Source organism: Scomber scombrus, chromosome 23 (assembly GCF_963691925.1).
Source record: "Scomber scombrus chromosome 23, fScoSco1.1, whole genome shotgun sequence".
Classification (NCBI taxonomy): Eukaryota; Metazoa; Chordata; class Actinopteri; order Scombriformes; family Scombridae; genus Scomber; species Scomber scombrus.
Genome location: NC_084992.1, coordinates 2,711,460 through 2,730,765, shown reverse-complemented (window position 1 = coordinate 2,730,765; position 19,306 = coordinate 2,711,460). Strand labels below are relative to the sequence as shown.

The window sequence follows — 19,306 nt, the reverse complement described above, 5'->3', positions numbered from 1 at the left end:
GCATTTGTAAAGGCCTTCATCTGATGTGGAAACATTGTTGATGGTCAAGTTTCCTTCATAGCTAGTCCTGACGCGAAGGCCATCTTTATAGAAGTCAGCAATGTTGTCAGAGCTTTTCTCCCTTTTACAGTGCAGAGTCACATTATCTCCCTCCTTCACTGGATGAACGGGACTCTCCAAGATCACAGAACCATCTGTGTAAGAAATATGTTATGATAAAAATAAAAATGTTTATGTCGAAATAAAACAAACATTTTGGACCTGCTGAGAACCAACATTTATGTTTTTATTTCATAAGTTAAAAGCAATATGATGATAAATGTATTTTATGTTTACTACATGCAAAGCTCTGCAGTTAGCTGGATAGCAATATGGTAGTAACAACTACTTATGTTAATCTGATTGCTGGTGTAGGTTGAGAACGAAGCTTGTGCATTGGTACTAATCTTGGTCATTTTGTGCAGAAAATGTGAAGATAACTGATGCTGTGAATACAGCTGTGATTGTAGTTGTGACTGTTAGCAAGGCTGTGACACAGGTTAGATTACCTGATGTGACTAAATGTTGAGTTGGCTGAGAGTTGCACTAAAACTAGACCATAGACCCTTTTACAGCAGATGTGTTGATTTATCAAAGTAAGACAAGTACAGGTGTTAACACAAAAACTCACAATGACTCCATTCCCTCACCTAATCACAGTAAATCATGTCAGTAGGTAAGCATGCACATTGCTGAGCCTGGAAAGGCAGCCATCACTAAAGTAATTAATTCCACCTCTGCTTTTCCTGCTTTCATGAATTAAAATGTGTGTCGAGAAAAGTCCTGAGATGTATTGTTAACACATAAGTGGACCTGTTGTGTTTTAAATAACATTCCAGTTGTATTCAGACTCAATATCATTCCTCTTAAGACTATGAACGTTGTGACTATGCATGCAAAGTAAGATACTATTTCACAAGCAGTTTTCACATGATTTTCACAAAGGAGTTTTACTACTGACATGATCATGATGGTTTATCAAGCAGATTTTCTCACTCTTAAACTAGTTGTTGAACATACCGGTAACACTGATGTTGACAGCTCTGCTTCTCAGTCCATCTCCATCCTCACACCAGTATTCTCCACTGTCTGATACAAATGCAGGTTTAATGGTGCCAGATCCTGCAGATGTCACCCAGTTAGGAGTATTTGTTATCATTATTTCCTTAAGTGACCTCATCACTTTCCATTCAGTCGAGCCATTAAACTCACAGTTTATAAAGATCGACTCATATTCAAAAAACTGCAGTCTGTCTGGAACAATACGAAGAAAAGCTGGTTCTAAAACACAGAAAGAAAGATATTGACTTTATACACTCTGTTTGTGCTGAAACAGCAATAAATGCATGTAAAACATACAATTTGACATCACTGAGAGCCACATGGGTGTGTTTTGTTAAATTAACTATTTATTTGCCTTGTGCCCTTGACATTATTCTACAAGTATAACATTGATCAAGTTAAACACTGCATGTTTGAAACAAAGCATTGTAGGGGCATAATGTTCAAACTAAATTAGTAGAACTACTTCAGCTCTATGTGAGTTCAGCTACATCCAAATTAGCTAAACATACATTTAAATTCAGTTTGCTGCTCTGCAAGTGAGAGTGACTAGTCCATGGTTAACATTGTGTAAGGCCTAAACCTAGCCTCTTACAACTTCGATTAGAAAGGGCATTCAAATTTATGTTTTAAAATGTTGTACCATTAATCATAGTCTTAACAATGATTAGATAAAAACAATTCCCTTAATTTAAATATCTGCAGCTTACCATCATTTTGAGTGCAATAATTATTGTGAACTTCTCCTACCATCACCATCAACACAATAATCACTGGAGAGATAAAGGAAGATCACAGACAAATTTACAACATTATCATGCAAAATGATAAAAAAAAACACCAAATTCAGTTTCTGTTTTTGAATCTCACACAGAAACAGGGAAACAGTGGCAGTACTCACACAGTCTGATGCAGAGAGCTGTAGCGTCCATGATGTCTTGCTGCTGACTGTCTGAGCATCAGACTGAACTTCACATGAAGTGAAATATAGGTGAGACCCTCCTCTTCCTGTTTGTTAGTTCTACAAATAAATATAAGAAGCTAAGACAGAAATAAGTCTGAAACCACAGTCAGTGCAGCGTGAAAACCTGAGGGGACGTATAGGACTTTACTTTTCTATTCATACATGATAGAAGGGCTACTGGACAACAAAACAGCTTACCACATAACTATAAACTCATCTAACAAGGAACTAACTTGAACTAAACTTGAACTAAACTGCATTTATTATTATATGTACTTATTATTAATGATTACTTTGCAACAGTATTTTATTAATTTGAAAAATATTTGTAGAGCACATGTTGCTTTTATCAAACCAAAGCTCTCCTCTGTCAATAAGTAAATAAATGTTTGTCTTCTAGTTATTTTCAGTTGCTTAAGGAGGACAGTTTGTCTGTGCTCACTATAAAATGGAGACTGTCATTTGCCCCAATTCAACATTTGTTTAACCTAAAGTGACAGCTCCCTCTAGTGGCTGTTGTGTTTTTTTGTCCTTTGGCAGCAAAAGAGGAAGTAGTGTGACATCGTTATAAAGTCACAAAGTCTACAGAGGAAGGAGGTTGTGGTGGGAGGATGGGTCAACATAGTGCAAGTTTAACATGGGACAACATTGTTTGCCTTCTGTTTCTTACTGACTGTCAGAATTGATTTATTTTAAACACCTAAAGCATTTTGTTGTCATTGAAGTTGACATCGTGTGTACAGCAGTTGAAATAAAAATATTGAAAAATCATATCAATCAGCATAATCCTATATTGGTCAAGTAATTAACTGGTTAGAAAAAAAACCACACCAAACACAATTGCTCCTCAAAGTGTTTTCATATGTATTAATACATGTACAGAGGGAAGCTTTAAAATATGTTTATTTATAGGTTATTTATAGGTTCACAGTTTTTCAAGTGCGTTTTAAAATAACAGTCAGGAGCCCAAATGAACATCAAAGCTGTTTTTCTTGCTGTAATCATTCTTTCTATTCAGACTCACCATTAGAAGATCCCCTCATAATGTACTTACAATGAAAGTTATGGAGGACTTAATCGACAGTCCTCCTTCTGTGTAAAAATGTATTTTAAAGTTTAACTGACGCTAATATGAAGCTTCAGTCATCCAAATGAGTCAAATCAAGTAGATCATTGTAACTTTAATTTTTGTATAGTATTTGTGTAGTTGATGTGCAATCCTTTTACCAGAAGGGGGTGCAAACAGACCACCATACAATCACAGAGAGCACAGATTATCATGGCCTGCTTATGGACATTACAGTAACTGTTTTTAAATTCCTTCTTTGTTTCCTCGGACAGTGTTCCCCTGTTGAGCTGCAGTAGAAGTATAATAAAAAGAGATACTTTGGCACTAAAAAGACTAACGTTGAAAGAAATGAATGATTACTGTGATGATTACAGTGTTCTGTTTTAAGACTATTATATATAAATATGAACCCGTCCTTTAAGTATTATTAGTTTGGTCCCTATCTCACCAAAATCTATTGAGCACAAAAAGGATTAACTTTGATAGAAACAAGTAATATTGTGAGACTATATATTTAACATGACATTAAAATAAATCAGTTTTGACAGCATTTAAAATGAAAAACAAACAATTCTGCCTTAATCCCTTTTGGTATGCTATAGATTGAAAATTGTGCTCATTGACACATCAGTGAACATCAGCCATCTCATACAACTTTTATTGCCAGGTAGCAAAGGTCACAAGGAAACAACCTGACATCAGTACCAATATGCTCAACTTATACATCTATTATGACATATTTCAGTTGGAGTTGCAATTACTAGTCATCAATTAGTAAAGCTGACAAGTACAAAGGTTGCCTTTATTGCAGTTTATTCATGTAAAAGATTTCGGACAGTGAGTTATTGAGCATCATTCTGCTTGTTAAATTGTGTTATTTGTAAACATATTCTTTAATTATCAAAACTTTTCTTACTGCCAACTAGTACTTGTGAAGGAACTGTTTTTTGTTGTTGATTTTTTACATTTTCCAACTTTATTGTTATTACATACATTACAAAACAAATACACAGACACACAAGGAGAAGGGGAAGGAGGGGTTGGCATCAATAAATACAGCAATACATATTCCCATTTTCCCCCCTCAGTTTCTCTCCAATAAAAGATTGAGAGTGCTCACATAATATTTTAATGCCTATATTGATGTGTGTGTGTGTGTGTGTGTGTGTGTGTGTGTGTGTGTGTGTGTGTGTGTGTGTATGTGTGTGTGTGTGTGTGTGTGTGTGTGTGTATGTGCCCTAGCAAAAGCGGACACATTGTTAAGAAAATTAAGTATACTTCTTCAACAAAATGCCATTGACATTGTTACAATTTTAAATGAGCTCCAATAACTCCCTTTTTCATCCAAAATATAACTTTAAGCTTTTTAACTGTGAAAATCAACACAAACTATTGTCTGAAAGAACCTTAACTGTCCTCCTGCACATTGTGCAAAATGCATGATATGGGACTTAAGAGGGTCGGAAGCATGGCCACTGTTCTTGATATTTCATCAGAAACTTCTGGGGGACATAGACCCTCTTCTTTTTGTCAGGTCTGCTGCCCTGTCCCTCCCTGTCTTTTTCTTCCTCATCTGCCATGATAGTGGCAAAGTGGTAAAGTTGCTGCAAAAGATTTGTTGGCTACATGTTTAAAAACATTCCTCCTTAAATACAGGCCTACTCTATCTGCAATGGATATGTTGTTGTTGTAGCATTGGAAGCAGTTTTTTTCGCAGTTCATCTGTGAACGTGCATTTGCGCTTCGGCATCTTGAACGCTTCAGCTGCACTGCCGGTGTCTGCTGCTTACTTGTTGTGAGTTTTGGAGATCCGCCCACAGGGCAGCCTCTCAGGAATTACGTCACACACGCTAACCCAAACAATGACAACCGGGGGAGGGGGGGCACACACATATCCACACATATACACACACAGAAGGAGAACCGGACATTATCATCAATTTATAAAAAACCCCGGACGCCCCGGACGGGACGTAAAAAATGGACATGTCCACGGAAAAGAGGACGTTTGGTCAGCCTACGCTAACAGTAACACAGTAACACAGTCGTGTTTGCATTCATTGAGATGACATCCCAATCTTTGCAGCAAAGTATCTGAATGCCAGGGTGGATACAAACTAATTTTATTAGCAAGCCTAGCAGCTCCACCACAGTGTCACACAGTTGGGGATGAATAAAAAAACCAAACAAACAAAAAAAAAACAGTTCAGTAGCTGGGAGAGGTCTCGTCCAGGATGATTATGCCGCCACTCATAGGGCACAAGTGTTTTTTGAATGGTTTGATGAGTATGAAAATTATGTGAATCATTTGCTGTGGCCTTGACAATCACTACATCTCAACCCAACTGAACACATCAAAACACTAAATGAGGAAATATATTTTGGAAGAATGGTGTTCGTCCCTCCAGCAAAGTTCAAAGACTAGAATCAATGCCAAGGAGCATTGAAGCTGGTCTGGCAGCATGTGGTGGCCCAACATCTCACAAAGATTCTTGTTTTGTTTTTTTCCTTTAAATTGTTCCTCTGTCTTTAGGAGTTAAAGACCTTTCTAATATATTTAATTTGGCTAAACATGGCTTTTATTGCTGCAGCAGACAGATGGGGAATAACAAGGTTGATCCACCCTCTATGTCATTACAGATAACCAGGGTCAAAGTATTACAAAAAAGGACTGGATTGAGGAACATAACAGGTATGAGATTATGAAAATCCGATTTTTCTCTTAATTCTTAACATTAGTAATGATGTCAGTGACTTGTGACTTCATTTTAATTATTTTAAGGATTTTAATAATGATTTCATAATAGTCTGTGATAAAAACAGGTCTGTTTTTACAATAATGAGAGTCAACATTATTGTGATGTATTTCTATTATATAATAAACTGAATTTAATGATCAGTTGACATGTTTGTAATTTTCTGATTTGCGATGAAGTCATGTTATATAACATTTTTCTGTTTGGGGAAATTGTAATTGCAAAGAAATCTTACATCGTAGAGGCTTTTCCTATTCCAACTGAACTTAAAATATTTCCTCTATATTGGAAGAAACAGCACTTTCTATTCCTAAAAAAAATAGGTTGCTTTATGTTCATATGCAGTTTTAAAGTACTAAGATAGTAATAAGTTCACAGTGGAACCATTGTGCAGCTAGTTAATATTTTACCTGCTTTATTGCAGCACAGAGTGTCTTTTGAAAGAAATTACCAACGGTTACAGGCGGCCATGTTAGGGAGAGACAACTATAAAGAAAACTGTTTTTTTAAACACAACAAAAGTATGTTATAGCTGATTTCTTTAAATTACTTTACAGAACCCATGATGCTTCACCTGAAGGAGATGCTGTCTAAATGTGGACTCACAGCCTTCAGTGTTTCAGTTTTCCATCATGCTGTTGTCCTGCTACTCCTGACAGACTGCTGTCAAGGTAACTGACACACAAACACAACAGAAATAATATGGTGTGTGTTTAAAAGTTAAAAGTCTTTAATGAAATACATCTCAGTTTACAGTATGTCAGTACAGTGTGGCAAGATGCTGAAGATGTTTTCTACACTGTACCACTGAGAAATGTTGATATCAAGTGAATGTAGATGACATGAGAAACACCTAATACTTGTTGTGGTAAATATTTAACGTTACAGATATTAAATACTTTACTAGTGTTGATCTGACCACATTATGTTTCTATACAGGTCAGACTCAGGTAGTTGGTCCATCTCAGCCAATAATAGTAAGAGTTGGTGATGACGTCATATTGCCATGCAATCTGAAGCCAGCTACCGATGCTGTTAGTACGACTTTGGAGTGGGCAAGACCTGACCTGAACCCCAGGTTTGTCCATGTGTGGCATAATGGTCAAGACCTCCACGTAAATCAACATTCATCCTACAAAGGAAGAACGTCCCTATCCAGTGAGAGACTGAAACATGGAGACATTTCATTAAAACTCTCCAAAGTGAAACTCTCTGATAATGGACAATACAGATGCTTCCTTCCAGATCTGACTAAAGACTCTACTGTTGAGCTTGTTGTTGGTAAGTGTTCAACTGTGTTTTACTGCCCGCCCATAACTACTGCATGCTTCATATCTTTACAGTTATTGCTTTTTACATGAATCAGTACATACATCTGTACAACAGCAGCAGCTTTATGGCGCTTTTCCACTACACAGTTCCAGCACGACTCGACTTGACTCAATTCGGTTTTTTTTGCGTTTCCACTAGGGATAGTACCTGGTACCTGGTACTTTTTTAGTATCTGCTCTGCCGAGGTTCCAAGCGAGCTGAGCCGATACTAAAATGTGACGTCAACAGACTGCCGCCCACTGATTGGTCAGAAGAGTTGTCGCTGGAAGAGTCATGAGCCGTCCCACACAAGAATCAAACCCGGCATTTTTCAATACCAACAACAGCGTTACAACCATAGTTACAGCCATACGGCTCAATTTTCTTGCTTTGTGTGTGACAGAAAGCCTCATACAGCAGCAAGTACAACATCGCCTCCATGTCCTCCATTGTTTATGTGTTTTGTGTTGCGTATAATAAACAAAGTCACAGCAGTTTCGCGGAGCCGTGCTATGACGACCCCGCCCACATTGAGTAGGCACTTTTTTGTAATGGAAAAGGTTCCTGGAACCGTACCGAGTCGAGTCGAGCCGAGTCGAGTCGTACTGGAACTGTGTAATGGAAAAGCGCCATTAGTGGTGCTGGGTTTTCTGAATACATTACAAAATATATTCTCTACTTAAGGATTCCCTGATGAGTTTCTGACATCTAGTGGTAATATGGAGTATTGTTTTATCAGTGGGTCCCTGATTTGCATTTTTCATGCATTCATATGTGCACACAGATAACATGATACAGAGTCCTGCCAGTGTTCACTATTGATCTCCAGATTACAATGTCCCATTAAAGACAGCAAAGTAGAGTATAAACTAGCAAAAATGGATGTTAATAAGGAAGGAATAAAATATTAAATGTACTTAAAATAGGACATGCATTCAACATCTTTGTTAGACATCAAGGATTCACACAATACATTTTGTAATTCGCCAAATTCACCTTTAAGTAGTATGTGGATTATGTCATATTCTATCTGTAACACAGACTGTGTTAGTACAGTGTGACGGTTGTGGCAGAAAAAGCAGTCAAAAAAAGAATTGGCTCCTTAAACTACTCTTAAAATGTCTCTCTTTGATCATCAGGGGCTGCCTCCTCACCTGCCATAAGCTTAGCAGGGATCGACACATCTATCAGTGGAGTGGTGTTGCAATGTGACTCTAAAGGCTGGTATCCAGAGCCTGAGGTGTTCTGGCTGGACGGTGAGGGAAGCGTCCTCTCTGCTGAACCTACACAGACAGTCAGAGGTCCTGATGGTCTCTATACTGTCAGAAGTAGAGTGATTGTGGAGAAGAGACACAGCAACAGTTTCACCTGTAGACTCCAACAGAACAAGATCAACCAGACCAGAGAGACACACTTTATTATTCCAGGTTGGAATTATTACTAAAATGATGCACACTATTTCAGAGCTCAGGTGTAAAGTTATATACATATACATTTCATAAAGTTTTTTTGTTTTTCAGATGAGTTCTGCATTTCTCCAAGTACTTCTGTTGCCCTTATCACCATCAGTTTGGCTTCTTGCGTCATGTGTGTTTTTGCAGTTGTCTATGTTGTGTGGAAATGGAGGCAAAACAAAACTAGTAAGTCACAAGTTTATTTATTACTTATCTGTATAATTTTCCAAACTTAAAGATAATATAACATCTCGTCGGTGGATGCAGTGATACAAAAAAGCAATACAAATGTAAAATCATGTTTAAAATGCTTTGTATTTGTGTGCTATAATTATGTTCTATATCATCACCACTGTCTGCAAAAGCAACGCTGCATAAATCAAACAGTTATAATTCAACAGTTTCTATTCTCTGTTTGCTAACAGAAAACAAGATGAAAGCACAAACAGAAGAACAGCAGCTCATGGTACATAAACACGTGGTTGATACACAGAAGGAACATGAGCAGCAACTGAAGAACCAGAGAGATGAACTCAAATGTCAAAAGGAAAAGCTAGAGACACTGTTGGAGAAGAAAAACTGTCTGTTTCTGACAGTGGAGAAAAAAATAAAAGAGAAGGAGGATAAGAGTTTCGCCAGTGCACCAGAATACTTGGAGCTAAAAGAAATAATATCAGGGTACCATTGGGGCATAAATGACAGAGTGAATGATGTTGGTAAACTTGTAACGGACACAGAAAAACTATTAGCTAAGACAGAGAATCTGACTAAAAAAACTGAAGAGTAGAAGAAAAAAATACAATTTTGAAGCCCTATTTTAAAGTATGTATTATATCCTGAAGAGTCTCTCAAGTCTTACATCAAAGGATCAGGGCATGTGAAGAGGATGTGCAGAGTTAGGGTGCAGTCAGAACAGAAAGTGAAATATAATGCAAACTCCTATCAAAATATGCTTAAGTTGAATTTATGTGACCTGTGTGGATTTACAAGTGATCTTCATGTGGTGTGAAGTCTCTCCTGTGACTGGGCCTCAAAGGGAGCATTTGTAATATGTCAGTGTTTTACTGTGTTGCACTATACGTGTGTTTAAACTTGGTGCTTCTGCTTCAGCTCAAACCGATGTAATAGCATCATGGGTCTGTTCTTGGAAACAGTTTTTCCAGATGTGTGAACAGCCAACAAGGTGGTTTAACTCTCTCGCTTCCATAAACTGCAAACTCTTATAAATAGACATGGATAATGCGATTGAACAAAGGAGCAAAGGTGGCAACCTTTTTAAAAATGCTTACAGAAGGTCAGCTAAAAGTGACTATGAATGTTAACAGTGTCTATAAATGTATATAAATTACTTTGAATTGTATTTTACAGATATCAAACTGTCATGATGAGGTGACTTTATGCTCTTAAATGTACAATATACTGTATGCAAACAGTTTACTTTATTCCTCTGTTTATGTTCTTAAGGCAATACAAGTAAAAACATTTCCATATTAAGTGAGTGTTTCTGATCCTGAATAGAAAAACATCCATGAACCATCAACTGATGAGTAAACTTACTGAATGCCTTTCTGGCTTAGAGTATTATCCACCTTCCCTCAGCCTGCATTGCCTACTTCTTCTTTGGTTATGGTGAAATTAACATAGTAGTTTTTTGACATTTCTCACTATGCGTAACAATCAACTGTAGGCACAAACACCTCTATCTGTGCTTTCTCTTCTTTGGTGGATTGTTCCATGTGTGATTGTGCCTGCTTCATAAAGAAGACAATCAGAATATCTTTATTGTAACAGGTACAACAAAATTAAGTGCAGTCCTTGGCAGTGCAAAAGAGTTAATACAATTTAAAAAAAGAAACACATTAAAACAAAAATATAACAACACATTATACATAAAACAGTATAAAACAACCCACTCACTCGTCCACAAAACAATATTGCACATAGCCCTTAAAGTGCATATCCAGTATAAGACAGAAGTACATGTGTTTTGTGAGTCGCTGCCTGGCAGTATTTAATGCAACGATGGCTGGAGGATAAAGACTATGTTTTTATTTTGTTGCTGTGGTGTGTGGGGGTGCAGTCATGTGTGTATAAGGTATAGAGCAGGGGGGTCAGCACACAGCCCTCTGGGGAACCAGTGCTGAGGCTGAGAGCTGTTGAAAAGTGGGGTCCTACTCCAACCCTCTGTGTGCGGTCTGTCAGAAAGTCCTTTATCCAAAGGCAGGTGGAGTAAGGAAGTCCCAGATTTGACAGTTTGAAGACCAGTCTGTGGGGAGGATAGTGTTAAAGGCATAGCTAAAGAGAAGCCGTGCATAGCTCCCCTGCTGCTCAAGGTGGGACAGAGCAGCGTGGAGGGCTGTGGCTACAGCATCCTCAGTAGACCTGTTGGCCCTGTATGCAGACCTAATTCTTTGAGTCAGAGGAACTGACACTAAAGCCTGATGTCACAATGTTACAGAAGTGCAATGCTAAATCCTCTAAACTTCTTACCTTAACAAGGTGTTTTATAGTAGCCTGAATCTAACAACATGAGATGCAATGATAGTCTCTGGTGTTACAATAATATGCTTTGAAAGTCCAAATACAAAAAATACCAACGTTTCTATTGACAGTACAACTAAATTTTACATTTACTGGTAGTTTTTAATAAAAACATTTTTTAAGTATTAGCTTCATCCAACTAGTGTTATATCTTGTTACCCATCGTGATTTTGGTTCTAGGTGTTTGAATAAATAAACTACAATTTAAAAGGTTGATAAATAATTACAGATAAAGGATTAGCAAAAAAGCACACCGTATTGTTGTTATTTTTAAACAATTTTAAACAATGCAAAGCAAAGCATTGTGACACTTTGGAAATTCAGTAACCAAAAAACAAAAACAAAACAGCTTTATTGAGTATTAACACTTAGGAACTGTGAGCAGCTCAAAGCTCAATCAATCAAACTGTATTTATATAGCACCTTTCATACAAGCCACAAATTGTTGCCGTCTGTAGGAGTTAAGGGCCTTGCAAGTAATTTTAATTTGGCTAAACATGGCTTTTATGGCTGCAGCAGACAGATCACAAGGTTGATTGTGTTATATCATAGAGGCTTTTCCAATAAAAACCAAACTTCAAATATTTCCTTCATATTGGAAAAAAAACAGCAGTTCCTATTCCTTCCTACTTGCTTTATGTTCATGTGCAGTGTGAAAGTACTGAGATAGTAATAAACTGGCATTTTATTGCTGGATATAAACAGTTCACAGTGGAACCATTGTGCAGCTTGTTAATGTTTTATCTGCTTTATTGCGTATCTTTTGAAATAAATCACAAACGGTTACAGGCAACCATGTTAGGGAGAGGCAGCCAAAAAAAAAAAAAAAACCCCCAAATGATTTCAAGTGAAGCAGAATTAGATATAAACAGACACAACAAATACATAATACAGTTTCAGTGCAGTGATTCAATGTCTCAAACAGAATAAAGGAAACAATGAAGCACTGCAGAGTTTTAAAATTTAGATTCAAAGAGTTGTTGCACATTTAAGATTATCAGGAAGTTGGTTCCTTCCATGCAAATCCTGGACCAGACCATTTGTTCCCACGTGTACACTCAGTCTAGCTGGTATTGTCTTTATGATTTAAGGTGTCATAGCTGGTTTCATTAAATTATTTTACAGAACCCAATGATGCTTCACCTGAAGGAGACAATGTCTAAATGTGGACTCTCAGCCTTCAGTGTTTCAGTTTTCCATCATGCTGTTGTCCTGCTTCTCCTGACAGACGGCTGTGAAGGTAACTGACACGCAAACACAACATAAATAACCTGGTGTATGTTATAAGGTTAAAAAAATAATGAAATACATCAGTACAGTGTGACAAATGCTGAAGATGTTTTCTATACTTTTATACCACTGAGAAATGTTGATATCAGGTTATCAGTTCTCAGCCATCCTAGTAAACACAATACAGACAATACAGTTGCTTTGTTCCACATTTGAATAAAGACTCTACTGTTTAGCTTGTTGTTGGTATGTGTGCAACTGTGTTTAACTGCCCATAACTACTGCATGCTTAATATCTTTAGTTATTGCTTTTTACATGAATGAGCACACAGATCTGTTCTACAGCAGCAACTTTAGTGGTGTTGGGTTCTCTGAATACATTGTTTGACTTAAGTCAAGGGTGTCCAGAAAGCAAAAATCAATAGAATGGAATTGAATGATTTTTTGAATAGTCAATCATGCACCTCATAAGGTTTTACAAAATATATGCTCTACTTAAAGGTTCCTTAATGAGTTTCTGACCTCTAGTGGTAATATGGAGCACTGTTGATCTACAGGTGACAATGTTCCATTAAAGACAGCAAAGTAGACTAGCTAGTAAAAATGGATGTAAATAATAAAGGAATAAACTATTTTAAATACTTAAAATAGGAAATGCATTCAACACATGTGTTAAACCTCCAGGATTCACACAATACAGTAATACTGAGTGTAAATATAGGCCTAAGTTACCTTCAAGAAGTATGTGGACTATGTAACATTGCTTAAACAAACAGAAGAACATTCAGAACACATGGACAACAGACTGCAAACTCTTCATGAAGCTAAATGGATGAGGAGGCACAAGTATTGTCAGAAGCATGGAAGATCTGGACAAATAACAGTGACTAAGGGGTTGGGCCATTAGCAGGAATGTACTGGTTATATGCAGAGTTGGAAACAGATCAATGATCATCAAGAACTGGACTATGAGGTGACAACCATGACACACACCAGCATAACACACTCATCCTCATCCGTAAACAATATTAAGTACTTAACTGAGAGGATAAATTATTATGACCATTTGGAAATGAAAACTTTTGAATTCACTGATTCAAGTGACTGAGTTAAGTTGTGACAACTTTCCACTTGGTTTGTCTCTGTGTCTTCTGCATGGAGGACTCAGCTCCGCCCCCGCTGAGAGAGAGGAGAGATTAGCAGCTAATGTTAGCCTCTGCTGCAGTTTGCTGTCATTTATCATCGAGCTGCTGTTCAATTCGGCAATACTGCAATTTTATTGTGCCTCGCTGTTCTGTATAAAAGGTCTGGAGAGCGGAACAGGCGGACAGAATTGCTCCGTCAGTAAGCAGCAGAGGGAGTGGCTATAGGACGCTGTTGTGTTAGCTGTGGTCGAGCGAGCTAGAGAGTGAATGAAGAGAGGGAGCGCTGACAGTAAGAAAGCCTGACTGTTGATGGTAAAGTTTCCTTCATAGCTGGTCCTGACAAGAGGGCCGTCTTTATAGAAATCAGTCTTTACAGAAAGAGTCCTGATGTTTGTGGAAAGAAAGTTTTTGATCTGTTCCTGTTTGTAAACTTCAGAATCAATTAAAAAAAATAGAAAAAGAAAAAAAGTGAAATTATGCAAATTCATGGGTCAAAGTTAGGTGAACTTATGTGGCTTTTGTGGATTTACAACTTAACTGAATTTGGTGTGAAGTCTCCACTGTGACTGGGCCCCAAAATGAGGGTCACTTGGGACCACATGTAGTCGGTTAATGGAAAGTTACTGCACTATATGTGTGTGTAAACTTAGTGAGTCTGCTTCAGCTCAAACCGACATAACGGTCTCACGTTGGTCGACCACAGTGAGTTTATTTTAAATGTGCAGCAGCAGCTCTGCTCTTGCAAACAGCGTCTTCAGACACCTATGTGGTTTAATTGTCTCACTTCAGTGAACCGTTCACTCTTAAAAATAGACATTGGCTCATGGTAAATGGACAGCACTTACATACATCTCTATTCTTCTAACCAGTCAAAGAGCTTTCTATGCTACAAGCCACATTCATGTATTCACACACACTGATGTGCTAGCTATCACGCAGGGTGCTGGCACAACCATCATGAGCATGTGGACTGGAGGAGCTGGGGATCGAACCTCCAGTCTTCAGATTAGTGGACAACCTGCTCTGCCTTGTGAGTCACAGCTGCCACCTGCAATCTCGACATCAAACACCCTCAATCACCCTAAATTGACTCTATACTTCATCAGCTCTATACTTATCGCAAACAGAACATCAGCAGAGCTTTGCATCAAACTTACTAATTGGAGTTATGCTATAATGTAGAAAGACACACTGTTTGGTCTTTTTGCTGAACTTTTCCAAAACAAAAAGTGTGAGTGTTTTAGTTTAATTTAGTTTTGTCCACCTTTTCTCAGCCTGTATTACCTGTTTTGATTAAATGGCAGGTTTTTAAAAATATTTTTCTCAATGCGTTACCAATCCTCTGTGAGTGTAAAAAGAAAACCTTATTCTTTGACTCTGAGGAAGCGACACTAAAGTTTGATGTTGGCCAATTTATATGTCCTGTCATCTGTGTTTGAGAAATACCTAATCAAACAATGATAAAGAAGTAAATAGGTAACGTAAGTAAATAAATTTTTAGCTGAGTGTAGTATTAATTTGGCAAAAATATGCTCTGAATGTAAATGCACTGCTGATGTTTGCATGTTTTTATCAAACACAAATCAAAAATAAATAAATAAATAAAATATTATATCACAGCTTTATTCATTAAAAATGAAAGATTGTCAAATACAATCAAATTTACATTGCAATGGATGGATTTAGAGCCAGGTGTTAACGCAAAATGTTTGAATCACAATAATTTTGTACAACAAAATGAAAAAATAAAATTTTACAATATGAAAAAATAAAAATATTGAGTTACTGTAACATCACTGACTATGACTGTATGACTCTTCTTCAGTTAGGTCTCTCTGCTCTCGTTGACCTGTAAAGACAGAAAATGAAGCTTAGCATAAGTTCAGACAGGAAGACTAACTTTTTTGTGTGCTCACGTTGTAGTTTTATTTCTCATTTCTCAGTCATATTGATCTCTCTCAAGCTCATAATTTCCTTGATGTCATTTCTGGGACATCAATTAAGATGTCAGCTGTTCACATCACCTGGTCACAACTAACCAATAGCACGGTGACACCCCTTCTTTGTCAGCTTATCATATTGTAGCTGTTCTTCCTCTGCTCAAGTGCTTTCTTGATGCTGTTTTGTATGACTCACCACCTCCCCATCACTCTTTACAGATTCATTACTGCATCACTTCATCAACCTCACCAGCCCAATCAGTCTCTGCAGAAGTCAGATTGAATTTGACTGTCACTGTGCCTCCTCTCTCCTTTTTCTTCCTTTTTACCTCTTCTCTTCATTTCTCTCTCTCTCTTCTCCTTCTCTCCATTCCCTCTCTCTCTCTCTCCCATCAACCCAAACAGTCAAGGTAGATGACCGCCCACTTAGAGCCTGGTTCTGCCTGAGGTTTCTACCCGTAAAGGGGAGTTTTTGCTTGCCACTGTCGCCAAGTGCTGCTCATGGAGGAATGTTGGGTCTCTTTAAATTAATCCAAGAGTACAGTGTAGACCTGCTCTGTGTGTAAAGTGCCTCTTTTTGTTGTGATTTGGCACGAGATAAAGATGAAGTCATCAGCCACTACCACGAGTGTCTGGACTCCAAGGGGGGATCTATCTTGCTGCTGCTCAGGACTGACGTCCTTTGATTCATAATTCTCCCTGAACAAGTCCAAGCACCAAAGACTTTGACAATTCCTAGTCATTAATATCATCTGTATAATAAACAATTCTTTTTTGCTTCATTCTCTGGTCTCTCCTGTTTGAAATTCAATTACTAACATGGAAAGTGCAAGTTAATTCTTTACTGGCATTCCTCAAAAGGCAGACATTCCATTAAATACAGTAAATATAAAAAGAAAGAGGAGCTGTATCAGCTGCAGTCTTACCCATGGTTCAGTAAAGAATATACAGAGTTCTCCTCTGATAAATATGGTTTGGTATTTGCTCCAGACACATTAGGTTCTGTTTTGGAAACAAATTGAATTATCAGAATTTTTAACAGGAAAACAAGATTTCAACTGTTAATGACTTAACTACAAATTACTATTGCATTTATACATTTTATAAGTCATGTTGGGGTTTAATCAGTGTATTTCGTTCAGTATTAATGATGTAAAACTTTGTAATATCTTTGTATACTGCTCATTCACTGCAACTGCAAATGTATTTATGTCAAATGTTTTTTGTCACAACCCCCTCCATCTCATAGTGACGATCAAGCTGCACATCTTCTTTCATGTAGATGGCTAAATAAATCTACTGAGGGGCCCTTTCTCACTGTCTGTGGTTTTCTCACGTGGTTTACAACTGAGAGAATTACAGTTTTTCACACGCATCTATAAATACGTGGAAGGAAATTGTCTTCCTCTAATGAGCTGCTTGAAAACATTTCATTATTGTGAGCCCAGTAGTACCAGAAATGAACTAATTTAATTGAATTATCACCAAAATAGAAATATTACTCATACTGTATTCTGCACATGTAGCATTTTATATTATTTAAATTCCTCCAATGACTAGTCGTGAAGTCTCACTGGAAGCCAACAAATCACCAACATCACATATGGCTGCATGTGTTTATGTGCAGACAAGCTGAAATAGCTTCTTTGCTAGCAAACATTATGTAAAAAGAAAAGAAGCATTCATTCTCCAACAGTTTATGTGACTTTGTGGCAAAAATCACTTTGTTTTATGTTTGTATCTGTAATCTTGGTGGAAAGTGACGTACAAAAGTAGGATCCCAAAAAACTAAAATACTGATCTTGACATTTGCCCTTTCAGCTTACCTCTCTGCTTTATTGTCACACTGGCGTATGTCACCTCTTCTGGACCAACCACACCGTCAGCACCTGTGAAAACAAAAAAATAACATTCAACTCTAATTTGCTGTAGGCGGAGTTTATTTTTCATTTTTTTTAGCTGTTTTTGCATAAGAAGCATTGTATATAACTAAATAAGATCAATAACCAGTTAAGTAAAAATTTTATAAAAAAATGAATAATATTTTATACTTCTCTTTTTTCTTTGTTTTCTGACAGCAGCATATGTTGCATGGTCTGAATTAACAGCACTTTCCTCTCCTGAGAGTGAAACAAACAGTAAAATTAATAACAGACATTTACCTTTTTATCAGAAAAACGTAATACTGGAAACAAATTCAGCTAAGACAAGAGCAAAGGGTTATACACACAATATGTGATGTACTTGTACAATTAAATCTGTCTTTGCATATTATTGTAAGCCATGATATACTCCAGAGGTTTTATGTTTGCCTGCAAGACAGTACTAGTGGAATAACCCTAATGCTACACAGCTAAAACAGTAGCTAAACAGGATGTATAATTACCTTACACTGTCTGACCTACACAGATGATTTAGAGGAACACTGAGTAAGACTGCATGTTAATTTGTTCTCCGGGAATTGTGTTTACTGGAATTTGTTTTCTGATTTCTGATTTCCTGGTGTCATCAGTTGAGGCCAATGTGGCACATTTTAAACACATTTCACGAGGCTAATTAGTTGACAGTGTTGCTTTCATAGATCATACATAAATTATCCAATAAATAATCTGAGGTGTAGAACTCGCCCCTCATGCTTAACTCTCAGACTGGAAACCTCAAAAAAAAAAAAGTTTGTGAAGTGGGTTTAACTTCAAATACACTTACCTCTGTTTGTACCTCCTTTGGTTGTATCTTGTGTACGTTTGTGTTTGCAACAGTAAAATAGTCCCAACACCAACAGCAGCAGCAGAGCCACACATGAACCACTGACAGCAGTCCACGGTGGCACCTCAGAGGATGGACTTATGGGATAAGTCTCATTATGAGAAGTCTCATTAAGAGAAGTCTCATTAAGAGAAGACTCATTAAGAGAAGTCTTATTATGAGAAGTCTCATTTTGAGAAGTCTCATTAAAAGATTCTGTAAATGTAAAGATAGAATACACGTTAACTTATGTTGCAGTGTTATGTTTTTATGCAAGGGGCAATATAAAAATCTCATATATAGATACTAGAATTACATTTTACAGCGTATCCTAAAGTGAACAGTAACACAAGACCTTAACACAGTGATAGACAGTATTTCCCCATAAACAAATAAAGAAGAAGAAGATGCTGTTGCTGCTGTCTGAAAGCTTCATTAAGTATTAATCACCCATTTATTAATGACTGATGATGTATATAATGAAGAAATGTATGGTTCAGTAGTTGACACTAATTATTATGGGATACTGTGAAGGGTCAGAATATTAAAAGTTTGTATGACCAATATTTTCTGTGACTATTCTTACACTATATAAGGTGCTGAACCAGCAAACACAATTTAGTGACAATACAATTCCTCTAGCCTTCCTCTAGACACTTGGTTTTCAAACACTGTTACGTCTCACCTCTGACAGCCAGCCAGCTCTCCGTTGATTCTCCAGTTCCAGAGATGTTGCATTTATAAAAGCCTTCATCTGATGTGGAAACATTGTTGATGGTCAAGATTCCTTTGTACTCAGTCCTGATGTGAAGACCATCTTTATAGAAATCAGATGCGAGTCTAGAGCTACTTTTCTTCTTTTTACAGGGCAGACTCACATCGTCTCCCTCCTTCACTGGAAGAGCAGGAATCTCCAAGATCACAGATCCATCTGATCAATGTGTAAGAAATATTTTATGTTAAACACATTTATTATGATTGATCATGATATATAATAGATTTCAGATGTGTTTTTTTTGGGGGGGAAAACTTTATTCATGCACAATATTA

At 37.2% G+C, this 19,306-nt stretch overlaps 2 protein-coding genes across 2 annotated transcripts in view; both read left to right on the top strand.

The window, feature by feature from the left end:
• The first annotated feature begins 5,815 nt into the window (after positions 1 to 5,815).
• On the top strand, positions 5,816 to 9,442 carry LOC134006225 (butyrophilin subfamily 3 member A2-like). The gene is made up of 6 exons (XM_062445313.1): positions 5,816 to 5,826; positions 6,448 to 6,561; positions 6,830 to 7,243; positions 8,335 to 8,628; positions 8,722 to 8,841; positions 9,081 to 9,442. Exons 2-6 carry the CDS (start codon positions 6,453 to 6,455, stop codon positions 9,440 to 9,442), a joined length of 1,299 nt encoding a protein of 432 aa, XP_062301297.1. The 5' UTR covers positions 5,816 to 5,826; positions 6,448 to 6,452.
• A 2,856-nt stretch (positions 9,443 to 12,298) lies between these two features.
• The window catches only part of LOC134006100 (uncharacterized), a 51,734-nt gene continuing 44,726 nt past the window's right edge, over positions 12,299 to 19,306 (top strand). Inside the window, exon 1 of the mRNA XM_062445175.1 lies at positions 12,299 to 12,436. Within this exon, the coding sequence (XP_062301159.1) occupies positions 12,328 to 12,436 (109 nt within the window). The 5' untranslated portion in view covers positions 12,299 to 12,327. The remainder of the gene's footprint in view (positions 12,437 to 19,306) is intronic.

Coding starts and splice junctions, on each gene's coding strand:
- LOC134006225 (XM_062445313.1), top strand. CDS start 6,453: ATGATGCTTCACCTGAAGGAGATGCTGTCTAAATGTGGACTCACAGCC. Junction 6,562..6,829: donor CCTGACAGACTGCTGTCAAG/GTAACTGACACA, acceptor GTTTCTATACAG/GTCAGACTCAGGTAGTTGGT. Junction 8,629..8,721: donor GACACACTTTATTATTCCAG/GTTGGAATTATT, acceptor TTTGTTTTTCAG/ATGAGTTCTGCATTTCTCCA.